This window comes from Anarhichas minor, unplaced genomic scaffold (assembly GCF_050575085.1).
Source record: "Anarhichas minor isolate MPS153535 unplaced genomic scaffold, ASM5057508v1 ptg000057l, whole genome shotgun sequence".
In the NCBI taxonomy this organism is placed as follows: Eukaryota; Metazoa; Chordata; class Actinopteri; order Perciformes; family Anarhichadidae; genus Anarhichas; species Anarhichas minor.
This window is the reverse complement of record NW_027466503.1, coordinates 350,001-365,000: the sequence shown is the minus strand read 5'-3', so window position 1 is coordinate 365,000 and position 15,000 is coordinate 350,001. Positions and strand designations below refer to the sequence as shown.

Below are 15,000 nucleotides of genomic sequence, written 5' to 3'. Positions count from 1 at the left end.
ATTCTGACAAGTTTCCTGAATCGAGTGAGATGTTCACACACGGGAGAGACGAGGAGAGAGGACGAAGAGTAGGAGAATAATTACGTGAGTCAGAGAAGTTATTTCACATGACGAGAGAAAAGTGGTCCGAGAGACCAGAGAGACCAGAGAGACCCAGAGAGACCAGAGAGACCAGAGAGACCCAGAGAGACCAGAGAGACCAGAGAGACCCAGAGAGACCCAGAGAGACCCAGAGAGACCAGAAAGACCAGAGAGACCCAGAGAGACCAGAGAGACCCAGAGAGACCAGAGAGACTACAGCCAGACCTCCTACGCCTAAGCCAGACCTCCTAAACCTCAACCAGACCTCCTAAACCTCAGTCAGACCTCCTAGACTTCAGGCAGACCTCCTATACCTCAGCCAGACCTTAGCCAGACCTCCTAAACCTCGGCCAGACCTCAGACAGAGCTCCTAGACCTCCTATACCTCAGCAAGACCTCGGCCAGACCTCAGCAAGACCCCCTTGACCTCAGCCAGACCTCATCCAGTCCTTCTAAACCTCAGTCAGACCTCCTAGACCAGGGTATTCAATTAAAATTCCAAAAGGTCCAGATTGAGAAAATCTCATCGGGCAAAGGTCCGAAACATTACAATAATATCTAACTTGTGCTATTTAGTGCCATATATATATATATATATATATATATATATATTCAAGAAGCCTAGTAGTAGCAACGTATCTGTGTAGTCAACAACTGTCAAATCAAATAAAGAAAGTACACATCAATTATATTTTAACAATTATTATTCTCAGTTTTCAAATATAACTGGATGGATTATAAATAATACATAGAAATACATAAATACACCCCTCGGGGTGCGCGAGCTGCCTCTAGGGGGTGCGCGAGAGGAAAAATGTAATGGTGGTATAATGGTGCAGTCCTGTCTCCTAAAAATTACGTTCCCCCAAAACTAAAATGCATTCTCAATTACGTTTGACCATAAACATATTTTCTCCCTGATTACGTTTGTGTTTGACGTATTACAAATACGTTTCTCATCAACATATCATAACTCTAGTCTTTATTATTTTTCTGTGATCTGCCTCGCCTCTACCCCCGCCACCCACAAGTTGTTGCCCCGCGGCCTGTTCCGAGGGCTGACAGACCTGACGATGGGGTGCCTCACGGCGGGGGAGGCTGGAGACCTCGCGTCCGGCGCCAACGGGTGAGCGCCCGCCACTCGGAACCATAAAACTAAGTCGGGGGACATTCTGGAGGTATTGTGGCCGGGTGATGTGCCTCGTTGCTGGGGAGGTATGAGCCGAGAGTGGCGGGGTGTTATGGAGGTATATTTTATTTATTTGTATCCATCTAACCCTAACCCTGCCCTAACCCTAACCATAACTTCCACTAAGCCACGTCCCCACCCAAACCTAACCCTTAAGAGAGTCACGGTTACTCCCGGATTTTACACGCGGGCCTTTGTGGAGGTATTGTAGCCGCATAATGTTCCTCGTTGCTCGGCCTGGATGAGCGCATTTCTGCTGGAGACAGGCGGCGTGTTGTGGTAGTATTCTGACCGCGTAATAGGGAGAAGGAGAGGCGGTGGTGGAGAGGGAAAAAAATGTTGAAGTGTTAAAATGTTGATTAGAAATGTATTTGTAATAAGTCAATTTAATAAGTCAAACACCATTTTTAGGAGACAGGGTTGCATGCATGCCTGGTGCAGTGAGGTTCTGGCTAACAGCTGTCTGAAGCCCTCTTATTTACGTCGCCACCTGAACACCAAGCATGCCAGTGCAAGTCAAAAGCCCCTTACATTTTTATATCGAAATTGGAGGAGTTACAAAACAGCCCAAAACAACTGCAGTCTCATTCATGTGTTGGGTCTACAAAAAACGCACTGCGGGCTTCATATCTGGTCACAGAATAGCAAGAAAGGCGCTACCTCACACAATCGCCGAGACGTGTGCTTGCCAGCTGCCAAAGAGATGGTGGAATGTATGATTGGAGAGAGAGAAGCAAACAAGTTGGACGTGATCCCGGTGTCCAACAACACTGTCGCGCCGCATCGATGCTTTGTCCGAAGACATCCTGGCTACATTAGTCGGTCGCGTGAAGAAGAGTGAGTTCTACCCTCTGCAAGTAGATGAGTCTACAGATGTGACCAATCTGGCCAATCTTCTGGTGTACGTCCGTTACCTTTTCGAAGGCACAGTGCAGGAAGTTTATTTGTCTTTTTTGTGTTTTTTATCTCGTAAACAAACGCTACGCGCGAGCAAACTGTTCTCTCATTGGTCCGATTTTTATGCGGCTATAAATAGGCTCTGTTGCTTTTTTTTTTAAGGTGTGGGGGGGGGGATTCGGGGTGCGTGAACCTGGTCGGGATGTAGAAGGGGGTGTGTGGCCTAAAAAGTTTGGGAACCGCTGGTCTAGAGCTTCAGGGGTCTCTGGGTTCTGGGGTACCAGATCCTCTACTCGGGGTCTGCTGGGTGCAGGGCTGAGATAGGAGGTGGACTCTGTGGACCAGCTGCAGGGTTGGTTTGTTAGATCCTGTATTCCAGTTCTTTATCATCTTAAGTGTTTCTCTTATTTATTTACAATAATTATTCTATTAAACGTGTCTCTCTGTCTGTCTCTCTGTCTCTCTGTCTGTCTGTGTCCCTGTCTGTCTGTCTCTCAGGATCCTAGCGTTTCCTAACACTCTGAATGTTGAGGACACTAGAAAGGCCATCAGCATTGCCTTCACTAAGTGGAGCGACGTGTCTCCTCTCACCTTCACCGAGGTGACCGACGGCAACGCCACCACTGACATCACCGCCGCTGACATCACCATTGGTAGGCAGACAGGAAGTGGAGGAGCTTCAAAATAAAACCCAGACAAACAAAAGGAGAAAGACAGACACTAGTTTCAGGTTAAAATGAATGTGTATTAATAAGTGTTCTGTGTTCTGTGTGTGTATGTGTGTGTGTGTGCCTGTGTGTGTGGGTGCGTTAGGTTTCTACACCTTTAACCACACTGACTGCTGGTGGTCTCCTCTCCACCCGTGTTTCGACGGTCTGAATGGTGAGCTGGCTCACGCCTTCCTGCCGCCGAGAGGAGAAATCCACTTTGACAACCACGAGTTCTGGATCCTCGGCAAGTCCAGGTTCAGCTGGAAACAAGGTACAAGTACACAGTATATAGTGTAGTATATGAGACGGGAGTACTACAAGTTTTCCAGTTCTATTACTATCAGGCCTGTTTGTCTGACTGTGTGAGACATGGACATGTTTTTAATTAGTTCATATCTAACTTTAACATGTGACTCTACAGGTGTTGATCATGTGACTCTACGGGCGTTGATCATGTGACACTCCACGGACGTTGATCATGTGACTACGGGCGTTGATCATGTCACTCTACGGGCGTTGATCATGTGACTCTCCACAGGCGTTGATCATGTGACTCTAGGGGCGTTGATCATGTGACTCTAGGGGCGTTGATCATGTGACTCTACAGGCGTTGATCATGTGACTCTCTACGGGCGTTGATCATGTGACTCTACGGGTGTTGATCATGTGACTCTACAGGCGTTGATCATGTGACACTCCACGGGCGTTGATCATGTGACTCTCTACGGGCATTGATCGTGTGACTCTCTACGGGCGTTGATCATGTGACTCTCTACGGGCGTTGATCATGTGACTCTCTACAGGGGTTGATCATGTGACTCTACGGGCGTTGATCATGTGACTCTACAGGCGTTGATCATGTGACTCTCTACGGGCGTTGATCATGTGACTCTCTACGGGCGTTGATCATGTGACTCTCTACGGGCGTTGATCATGTGACTCTACAGGCGTTGATCATGTGACTCTCTACAGGCGTTGATCATGTGACTCTCTACAGGCGTTGATCATGTGACTCTACGGGCGTTGATCATGTGACTCTACAGGCGTTGATCATGTGACTCTCTACGGGCGTTGATCATGTGACTCTACAGGCGTTGATCATGTGACTCTCTACGGGCGTTGATCATGTGACTCTACGGGCGTTGATCATGTGACTCTACGGGCGTTGATCATGTGACTCTACGGGCATTGATCATGTGACTCTCTACAGGCGTTGATCATGTGACTCTCTACAGGCGTTGATCATGTGACTCTACGGGCGTTGATCATGTGACTCTACAGGCGTTGATCATGTGACTCTCTACGGGCGTTGATCATGTGACTCTCTACGGGCGTTGATCATGTGACTCTCTACGGGCGTTGATCATGTGACTCTAGGGGCGTTGATCATGTGACTCTACGGGCGTTGATCATGTGACTCTCTACGGGCGTTGATCATATAACTCTCTACGGGCGTTGATCGTGTGACTCTCTACGGGCTTTGATCATATGACTCTCTACAGGTGTTGATCATATGACTCTCTACAGGCGTTGATCATGTGACTCTCTACAGGCGTTGATCATGTGACTCTACAGGTGTTGATCATGTGACTCTCTACAGGCGTTGATCATGTGACTCTACAGGTGTTGATCATGTGACTCTACAGGTGTTGATCATGTCACTCTCTACAGGTGTTGATCATGTGACTAACTACAGGTGTTGATCATGTGACTCTACGGGCGTTGATCATGTGACTCTACAGGCGTTGATCATGTGACTCTCTACGGGCGTTGATCATGTGACTCTCTACGGGCGTTGATCATGTGACTCTCTACGGGCGTTGATCATGTGACTCTAGGGGCGTTGATCATGTGACTCTACGGGCGTTGATCGTGTGACTCTCTACGGGCGTTGATCATGTGAATCTCTACGGGCGTTGATCATGTGACTCTCTACAGGGGTTGATCATGTGACTCTACGGGCGTTGATCATGTGACTCTACAGGCGTTGATCATGTGACTCTCTACGGGCGTTGATCATGTGACTCTCTACGGGCGTTGATCATGTGACTCTCTACGGGCGTTGATCAGGTGACTCTACAGGCGTTGATCATGTGACTCTCTACAGGCGTTGATCATGTGACTCTCTACAGGCGTTGATCATGTGACTCTACGGGCGTTGATCATGTGACTCTACAGGCGTTGATCATGTGACTCTCTACGGGCGTTGATCATGTGACTCTCTACGGGCGTTGATCATGTGACTCTCTACGGGCGTTGATCATGTGACTATCTACAGGTATTGATCATGTGACTCTACCGGCGTTGATCATGTGACTCTACAGGCGTTGATCATGTGACTCTCTACGGGCGTTGATCATGTGACTCTAGGGGCGTTGATCATGTGACTCTACGGGCGTTGATCGTGTGACTCTCTACGGGCGTTGATCATATGACTCTCTTCAGGTGTTGATCATATGACTCTCTACAGGCGTTGATCATGTGACTCTCTACAGGTGTTGATCATGTGACTATCTACAGGTGTTGATCATGTGACTCTCTACAGGCGTTGATCATGTGACTCTACGGGCGTTGATCATGTGACTCTACGGGCGTTGATCATGTGACTCTCTACGGGCGTTGATCATGTGACTCTCTACGGGCGTTGATCATGTGACTCTAGGGGCGTTGATCATGTGACTCTACGGGCGTTGATCGTGTGACTCTCTACGGGCGTTGATCATATGACTCTCTACGGGTGTTGATCATATGACTCTACAGGCGTTGATCATGTGACTCTACAGGCGTTGATCATGTGACTCTACAGGCGTTGATCATGTGACTCTCTACGGGCGTTGATCGTGTGACTCTACGGGCGTTGATCATGTGACTCTACGGGCGTTGATCATGTGACTCTACAGGCATTGATCATGTGACTCTCTACAGGCGTTGATCATGTGACTCTCTACAGGCGTTGATCATGTGACTCTACGGGCGTTGATCATGTGACTCTACAGGCGTTGATCATGTGACTCTCTACGGGCGTTGATCATGTGACTCTCTACGGGCGTTGATCATGTGACTCTCTACGGGCGTTGATCATGTGACTCTAGGGGCGTTGATCATGTGACTCTACGGGCGTTGATCATGTGACTCTCTACGGGCGTTGATCATATAACTCTCTACGGGCGTTGATCGTGTGACTCTCTACGGGCTTTGATCATATGACTCTCTACAGGTGTTGATCATATGACTCTCTACAGGCGTTGATCATGTGACTCTCTACAGGCGTTGATCATGTGACTCTACAGGTGTTGATCATGTGACTCTCTACAGGCGTTGATCATGTGACTCTACAGGTGTTGATCATGTGACTCTACAGGTGTTGATCATGTCACTCTCTACAGGTGTTGATCATGTGACTATCTACAGGTGTTGATCATGTGACTCTACGGGCGTTGATCATGTGACTCTACAGGCGTTGATCATGTGACTCTCTACGGGCGTTGATCATGTGACTCTCTACGGGCGTTGATCATGTGACTCTCTACGGGCGTTGATCATGTGACTCTACGGGCGTTGATCATGTGACTCTACAGGCGTTGATCATGTGACTCTCTACGGGCGTTGATCATGTGACTCTCTACGGGCGTTGATCATGTGACTCTCTACGGGCGTTGATCATGTGACTCTAGGGGCGTTGATCATGTGACTCTACGGGCGTTGATCGTGTGACTCTCTACGGGCGTTGATCGTGTGAATCTCTACGGGCGTTGATCATGTGACTCTCTACAGGGGTTGATCATGTGACTCTACGGGCGTTGATCATGTGACTCTACAGGCGTTGATCATGTGACTCTCTACGGGCGTTGATCATGTGACTCTCTACGGGCGTTGATCGTGTGAATCTCTACGGGCGTTGATCATGTGACTCTCTACAGGGGTTGATCATGTGACTCTACGGGCGTTGATCATGTGACTCTACAGGCGTTGATCATGTGACTCTACGGGCGTTGATCGTGTGACTCTCTACGGGCGTTGATCGTGTGAATCTCTACGGGCGTTGATCATGTGACTCTCTACAGGGGTTGATCATGTGACTCTACGGGCGTTGATCATGTGACTCTACAGGCGTTGATCATGTGACTCTCTACGGGCGTTGATCATGTGACTCTCTACGGGCGTTGATCATGTGACTCTCTACGGGCGTTGATCAGGTGACTCTACAGGCGTTGATCATGTGACTCTCTACAGGCGTTGATCATGTGACTCTACGGGCGTTGATCATGTGACTCTACAGGCGTTGATCATGTGACTCTCTACGGGCGTTGATCATGTGACTCTCTACGGGCGTTGATCATGTGACTCTCTACGGGCGTTGATCATGTGACTATCTACAGGTGTTGATCATGTGACTCTACGGGCGTTGATCATGTGACTCTACAGGCGTTGATCATGTGACTCTCTACGGGCGTTGATCATGTGACTCTAGGGGCGTTGATCGTGTGACTCTACGGGCGTTGATCGTGTGACTCTCTACGGGCGTTGATCATATGACTCTCTACAGGTGTTGATCATATGACTCTCTACAGGCGTTGATCATGTGACTCTCTACAGGTGTTGATCATGTGACTATCTACAGGTGTTGATCATGTGACTCTCTACAGGCGTTGATCATGTGACTCTACGGGCGTTGATCATGTGACTCTACGGGCGTTGATCATGTGACTCTCTACGGGCGTTGATCATGTGACTCTCTACGGGCGTTGATCATGTGACTCTCTACGGGCGTTGATCATGTGACTCTAGGGGCGTTGATCATGTGACTCTACGGGCGTTGATCGTGTGACTCTCTACGGGCGTTGATCATATGACTCTCTACGGGTGTTGATCATATGACTCTACAGGCGTTGATCATGTGACTCTCTACAGGCGTTGATCATGTGACTCTACAGGTGTTGATCATGTGACTCTACAGGCGTTGATCATGTGACTCTACAGGTGTTGATCATGTGACTCTACAGGTGTTGATCATGTGACTCTACAGGTGTTGATCATGTGACTCTCTACAGGTGTTGATCATGTGACTCTCTACAGGTGTGTGGCTGAACGACCTGGTCCAGGTGGCGGCTCATGAGATCGGTCATGCTCTCGGTTTGTGGCACTCCAGAGACCTTCAGGCTCTGATGCATCCTAACGCTACGTACACGGGTCAGAGGAACGTGGCCCAGGACGACGTGTGGGGCATCCAGAGGCTCTACGGTAACACCCAGCACTTCCTATGGGAGTTTCACAATAAAGGTCACTCAGTATCTGCATGTTATCAGAAACACAAAGTTATTAAAGAACCATTTCTGAATTCATGTTGTGGAAACTCTGTAAATACATGTGAATACTTTCTGCAGTACTTTCAAAGGATGTGAATACTTTCTGCAGTACTCTTACCATAGTAAAGGATGTGATACTTGCTATACCACTTATAGTAAAGGTTGTGATTCTTCCTGCAGTACTTACAGTACAGGTTGTGATACTTACTGTCCGTCCACAGGTTGTCTGGATAAGAAGCGGGTCTGTGGTCCGTGGGCTCGTCTGGGTTTCTGTGAGCGGAGGAGAACCTTCATGAAGAAGAACTGTCCTCAGAGATGTGATCTCTGTTATGGTGAAACTCAACCCTGATTCTCTCTCTGAGGTCCGTCTCTCGTCTCTGGTTTGAATCTCACTTCCTGTCTTCCAGAGCCTTTGGAGGCGGTTGCCACGCCGACGCCACCTCCGGCCAACGTCAAGATCAAGATGGTTCCTCGAGGGAAGGTGGTCGGGTTCCGCTGTGGAACCAAGAACCTCCGCTCACCGCCCAAAGTCAGGTCAGTTGATCAACACTAATACTAATGATTATCTACTCCATTATTCAGTTTATAAAACGACATCAAAGAGATCAAATGTATCAAGTTTACGTCGACAGATGATTTGTGAACAGAAAATACAAACATTTTATTCTTTTTACTACTTCAATGAAAATGAATTGATGATCAATAACAGTCAATAACTAGAGACATGAAACCTGATCAACTTTGTTCTTCAGCTTTGACAAACACACTCTTACTTGTTTCCAGAGCTTTCAACCACATCTCATGGTCTTCCCATGGAGTTGCCCAGTTGTCATGGCGAAGCTTTAGTTATCACATGACCTGAGGAGGCCCGTTGCTAGGTAACCCTGAAGGTCTCGTACTGAGGTCAACTGAGCAACTCCACCCACGAGGAAGATCATGAGATGTGACTAAAAGCTCTGGAGACAACAAGATATGTCTGAATGTAGAATTTATAAACTCATTTGTCCTGTAGGAACAGTGAGACAGTGAGACAGTAGGAGCAGTGGTGCAGTGGAAACAGTGGAGCAGTAGTATAGTAGGAACTAAACCTCGCCAGGTGGAATTGTGGCTTTAGAGTCTCACCATCAGTGGAGGAAAGTTCATGGGGAAAGAAAATAACTTTCCAAGATTCTGAAACGTAAACCATCACTTCCATCTCTTGTCTTTGCGGCTCTGTTTTCTTCAGCTGGTATAAAGACGGCGAGCAGATCTTGACCTCCATACCCGGTTACATCGTCATGAAGGACCGAGACCTCCGCATCGTCGCCAACGAGTTCAACGAGGGCGTTTACACCTGTCGCATCCACCGCCGGGGAGACATCGTGTCCGCCAACTCCTGGTCCATCCGACTGAAGCCAGACCCGCCCTCCAACAGCTGAGGACCAGGACCAGGATGGAGGACAAAACCATGAATAACGAGATGAAGGGAGGTGCTGGTTTTAACTTTTGTAGAATGACAGATCGATACGTTTGGATCTGTGGAGCTGCAGAACATCAGATGTTCAATGTCTTCTGATCTCAAAGCAGGAAGTTCAGAACATGTTTGGATCTTTTTACATGATTTCTGGTGGTTTGTTCAACACATAGAGTTTCTCCAAAAGCTCTGAGACCAGATGGTTAAGGACACCTGTCCTTGTAATCCTCAAGGCATGACGTCATGTCCTCCTAATCCTGCAGGACCTCTTTTAAGTATAGAAATCTTAGCATAATGTCATGTCCTCATAATGAAATACAACATCAACAATTAAGTAAAATAAATACGGTACATATTCTGTAAATGTGACCACAGCAGCTCGTTTATTATTAATACATATCTACCTTTTACAGTTTGACCCTCAGGGCCACCGTACGTTTTATTGTGTTGAGGTAACAGTGTTATAAACCTGTTATTACATGTTTATTAATGTCACTGCAGTTATTGCTTTAATCACATTGAAATAGTTAGAATGTCTAATAAATAATCCTGGTTTAAAGTATTGTGTATTTCATCTTATTATAATGACATAATAAAATGTTTACGTGTATATTAACATTAAAGTGTACCTTTTTACATATTTTTTATTATTTCTGTCACAATGTAAATTTAATATTGAATAGTAATGAGATATTTAACATTTTTAATAAATGGAAATTAGATTAAAAAATAAATACAAATTATTTCTAAACAGCACCACCTAGTGGTTACTGGACACGTTGCTTCTGATCAAGGAGACAATGAAATGTTTGATTATTGAAATCACAAAGAAGTAATTTAATGTAGGACTATGTATTACTGGGTACACGTAGTACTACATAGTACTACGTGTACCCAGTGTACTACATGGACCCAGTACTACATGTAGTAGATTTATTAACAATAAAAGGTACATCCCAAGTCTCTTAATTGCATCCCCGTTTCCCTCACTTGCGTCCTTTCCTTGCGTCTTAGTCCCTCCCACCAGGGATGCATGGAGGAAACCATGCGAGGAGAGAGGAACGAGGAAATATGTTTTAAGAGACACGAGACGTCCTTTCCTCAGTTGCGTCACGTGAAGCGACGTCTGTTTCTGATGACGGTGCTGATGATCACAGCTGATCAGCTGTCAGTCGGCTTTAACAGCTGGAGAGACTTTAGATAAGTTCGTGTCTGTTCACATGATCACTGTACTTAATAACAGTAACTAATAACACTAATAACTAATAAAGACACACAGTAATCACCACTATAGAGGTGTTTCTCTCTGTAGTCTGTTAACAAACTGTGTCCTGTGTTCTGTTTATAAGCACAGGATCCATTTCTACCGGCGGAATGCGATCGTCTTATTTATGAATTATTTGCGTCTGTACATTTTTAAATTCAGATTGTGATGTTGATATTAAATAACCCAGAATATGATTATTGTTTCTCTTAAATGATAAAACTCAAACACTCAGGAATGATGTAATAAGTGTTTGGTCTCTCAGCTCTCTCTGACTTTAATTGTTTCCATAATAAAGTTATTGAGGGAAACATCAGATCATGAAAACACAAATCTTTCTAATAAATGTAGAGTTGTTTGTGGTCCTTTTGTTGTTCAGACTACAATGAACATTTATTTAAACCAGATGTTTAATCAGAAACCTAATCAAATATAAACTAGAGTTTATTCTGTGATCTGTCTTCACTCTGGTGTTAAACTCAGTCAGTCAGTCTGATCGGCTGCAGCGTCCAATCACATGACTGATGAACAATGAGGGGGCGTGTCGGCCGTTAAAAGACTTCCTGGAAGTCTGTTCTCATGGTTCCTCGGAGATCCCTCCTCCATCCTCCATCCTCCATCCTCTCTCCTCCATCCTCCATCCTCCATCCTCTCTCCTCAGAGCTACATTAGAGCTTTGGGACGGCCGTCAATATGGCGGCGCAGAAACAACTTCCGGTTCAAGCGAGGAAACGACAGATAAGAGACTTGGGATGTACCAATCGTTGAGACATGAAAAACAAACATGGCGTCCTTCTTCAAATGAAACTTTATTGATGAACACAATGGATCAGGTGACGCTGCACACGGTGCAAACACACCTTCTACACCTCAAACCTTCTGATTCAAAAGACCTTCATCATCTCTATGGGGGGGCAGATCTCAGATCAGAATTGCAGCTGGAATGTAAAGAGTCCAGATTGGATGAATAACGTTGGTCCTGAACCAGGTGGACTATGAGCCCCCCCCCCCGTGAGCTGATAAGGTGGAATCAGAGGGGGCGGGGCTAAAGCACAGGTAAACACAGAAAGGCACATGTGAGGCTTTTAGAAGGTCAGAGAGGCCTTAAATCAACACAGATAAGGGGGGTCCAAGGGGCGGGTCCAGGGCTCCAGGGGGCGGGGCCTGTGGGTGTGTTTGGTTGTCTGTGGGCTGCAGACGGTTGTCAGAGGCCAGGAATGTTCCGGTTGGTTCAGGTTAGAGGGCGGGTTGATCGTCTGGCCCCGCCCCCTGCCTGTGACGTCATTACATGCCCATTCTTATGCTCTGGATGATCTGGAAGATGGCTGTAAACAAACATATTATTATTATGATGATAAGATGAATGATCATTGTTCACTAACAGGTCTCTGACGAGTGACTTCTTTTGTGTTTCTGTCTCCAGTGACATTTCAACTGTCTATAAGCCCCGCCCCTCATCTGACGTCAGCAGGTGATGGGCGGGGCTACACACACAACATGTGACGATATGGAAACATTTCTATTAATCTGTTAAAAAATGAAATGATAGAGAGTTAGATTTTAATATTTATCATCATCATGTGATTGGAGGAAGAGGAGGAGTCACCTGATCCACAGACGACGAAGATGAAGAGAGCGAGAAGCCACGGACCAACTCCTTTATCCTCAGTGACACTCCTCTGGAACACACACACACACACACACACACACACACACACACACACACACACACACACATGATTATTGATGATGAAGACTTTTCTTGTTCCTGTTGCTTCTCATCACAAGTCACTGCTTCATTGGTATTATTGATTATTGATCAGCTGAGTTTACTGTTCATCATACAAACATTTACAATTATGATTAATAACAAACAGCTTCCTGTTCCACCACGTTAACTGGGACCAGTAGATACAGGTCTGTAGACCTGTTGGTGTTCCCAGTAGAAGCTTGTGTTAGTTCCCAGTCTAACGTGGTACTGGTCTGTAGATCTGGTCTGGTGGTCCCAGTATAAACCAGTATCGGTGGACTCACCACTGACTTGTATATATAAACTGGTCTGTAGATCTGGTCTGGTGGTCCCAGTATAAACCAGTATCGGTGGACTCACCACTGACTTGTATATATAAACTGGTCTGTAGATCTGGTCTGGTGGTCCCAGTATAAACCAGTATCGGTGAACTCACCACTGACTTGGCCACGTTTCCTCTCAGAGTGATGTTCTTGCTGTGCTTCTCGTTCGCCATCCGGATCCTCTGTTTAGCCACCATCTTGTCTTTTTCTTCTTCTTCTTCTGTTTCTAGTAGATTGTTTTATTTAGAAGCAACTGCTGCTTCTTCTGCTTCTTCTTATTTTTCTTCTTCTTCTTCTCCGTCTCGTCTCGTGACGCTACTGGGAGCTCCTCTCTCTTGTCGACGTCCTCAAAAATATGAAGCCCCGCCCCCAACACGGACACTTCCGGAGTAAAGCTACTGTGTGTCAAAATAAGACTTCCTGCGCACTCTTTCAAAGTAAAGTACTCATTATATGTCGTGTGTCGTCAATAAGTTTATTACTTGTTCTAACGATTAAAAACATGCAGGTTCAATTATTTGAGTAAAGTTACATTTTATTTGAACTGAAACTTTCTTTGATTATTAATATTATTGATTCACTGACTGAAAACAACGTAGTTTTACTTCAGTAAGAGTATTACTACCATGGTGTAGAAATACTCAGGTACATGTACTGCATTCAACATCTTACTGAAGTACAAAAATATAATACGTATATATATATATATATACTGTCAGATTAATGTAAAGCAGTATAAGTACAATATTTACTCTGAGATGGAGTAGAAGTGGAAAGCAGCAGAAACTAAAAAAAAGTATTTTCCTTAAAAACACACGGTGCTTTTACTCTGGAAACGGAAGTGACGTCACCCTCGATTGCTCTCCGACAACTTGATGCCGCTTTAAACGTAATGAACGTATAATAAACATTTTCTGTATTTATTGAAGACAGCGTGTGTCATCACCGGTAAAAACGAAAGAATTTATGTCAGAATATTAAAATAAATTAAAAAGGAGATGTTTTTAAATGACGTGTAGAAGAAGAGAGCGGACTGTATGCTGATGTGGCACTGATCAGAGACACGCCTACTTCTGACGTGTTTCCGGTAGACGGCTTTTCTTCTTCCGGTAACACGTAAACATGGCGTCCCCCATCCCGCTGCTAGCAGGTGGGTACTTTTAGTTTTAATGAAACTCTTTGTTGTGTTTTTAAGATGACGTCACCGATAATATTACCGAACCACCGGCTACCGGAAAAGATCAAAGAGGCAGAGATCAGGCGCGCGCATGTCAGCGACCCTGATTCTCGTCAGTTGGTTTGGCGCCAAACTCCGAGTAAAATCTCTCGTTTTCTGTTGATTTGTCTTTTAACAGATAAATACACGTCCTAAAGAAAAGTAGAGACGTCATTAGAATCAGTCGAGTCTACTGATTTATTCGGCTTAATACAATTCACAAGTAACAATCCAGAACGTTAACAAAAATCATCTTCTAAAACGTGATCACGCGCTCCTGAAGCACACATCACCGGATGTCTCAGGAGAATGAAATAGACCCGCAGCGGATACAAACAGTTAGAAAAGTACTGAAATGATTTCTGTTATACAGATTAAATGTCTGCCGAATGGAAGAGATGCACGAGCTGGTTCAGTAAATGTCTTCCATGTGAGTTAATGTGATGCTGCTCAGCCGGTCAGCACGGAGATGTTTAATCATTAGATTTCCTTATGATGTCTGGTTTACATCTCATTTAGAGATATTAAAGACTTAAAGACGAGAGAGTAGAATAATGATGGGAACATTACGACTGATAATAATAAGAGCAGAAGTGAATATAGAATAATAATTACAACAAACGCAGTAATAATGATAATGATGATATCTTTATTATTGATAACTTCAGCAGCAGATCAGTCTGATCTGATACAAACCCTGTTATTGATCAGTGTATGCATTATAATTATATGAATAGTAGTGATGGGTGTGTCACTGAAACTCATAATTACATGTGTGTTTGTATATGAGTGTGTGTGACTGTGTGTGTGT

At 45.3% G+C, this 15,000-nt stretch overlaps 3 protein-coding genes across 4 annotated transcripts in view; 2 read left to right on the top strand and 1 right to left on the bottom strand.

Annotated features, from left to right (window-relative positions):
- The window catches only part of mmp23bb (matrix metallopeptidase 23bb), an 11,183-nt gene extending 1,582 nt beyond the window's left edge, over nt 1-9,601 (top strand). The window contains exons 3-8 of the mRNA XM_076076484.1: nt 2,666-2,820; nt 2,981-3,148; nt 7,954-8,118; nt 8,405-8,515; nt 8,591-8,717; nt 9,409-9,601. Of these exons, the coding sequence (XP_075932599.1) occupies nt 2,666-2,820; nt 2,981-3,148; nt 7,954-8,118; nt 8,405-8,515; nt 8,591-8,717; nt 9,409-9,601 (919 nt within the window). The remainder of the gene's footprint in view (nt 1-2,665; nt 2,821-2,980; nt 3,149-7,953; nt 8,119-8,404; nt 8,516-8,590; nt 8,718-9,408) is intronic.
- A 2,089-nt stretch (nt 9,602-11,690) lies between these two features.
- On the bottom strand, nt 11,691-13,330 carry serp1 (stress-associated endoplasmic reticulum protein 1). The gene is made up of 3 exons (XM_076076449.1): nt 13,087-13,330; nt 12,507-12,579; nt 11,691-12,225 (listed from the first exon to the last, which is right to left on the bottom strand). Exons 1-3 carry the CDS (start codon nt 13,168-13,170, stop codon nt 12,185-12,187), a joined length of 198 nt encoding a protein of 65 aa, XP_075932564.1. The 5' UTR covers nt 13,171-13,330; the 3' UTR covers nt 11,691-12,184.
- A 716-nt stretch (nt 13,331-14,046) lies between these two features.
- The window catches only part of eif2a (eukaryotic translation initiation factor 2A), a 12,875-nt gene continuing 11,921 nt past the window's right edge, over nt 14,047-15,000 (top strand). The window contains exon 1 of one of the 2 annotated variants that reach the window (XM_076076448.1): nt 14,047-14,123. In XM_076076448.1, coding sequence (XP_075932563.1) covers nt 14,096-14,123 — 28 coding nt within the window. In that variant the 5' untranslated portion in view covers nt 14,047-14,095. Of the gene's footprint in view, nt 14,124-14,533; nt 14,620-15,000 lie in introns of those variants that run through there. The other variant, XM_076076447.1, reaches the window with a different exon arrangement.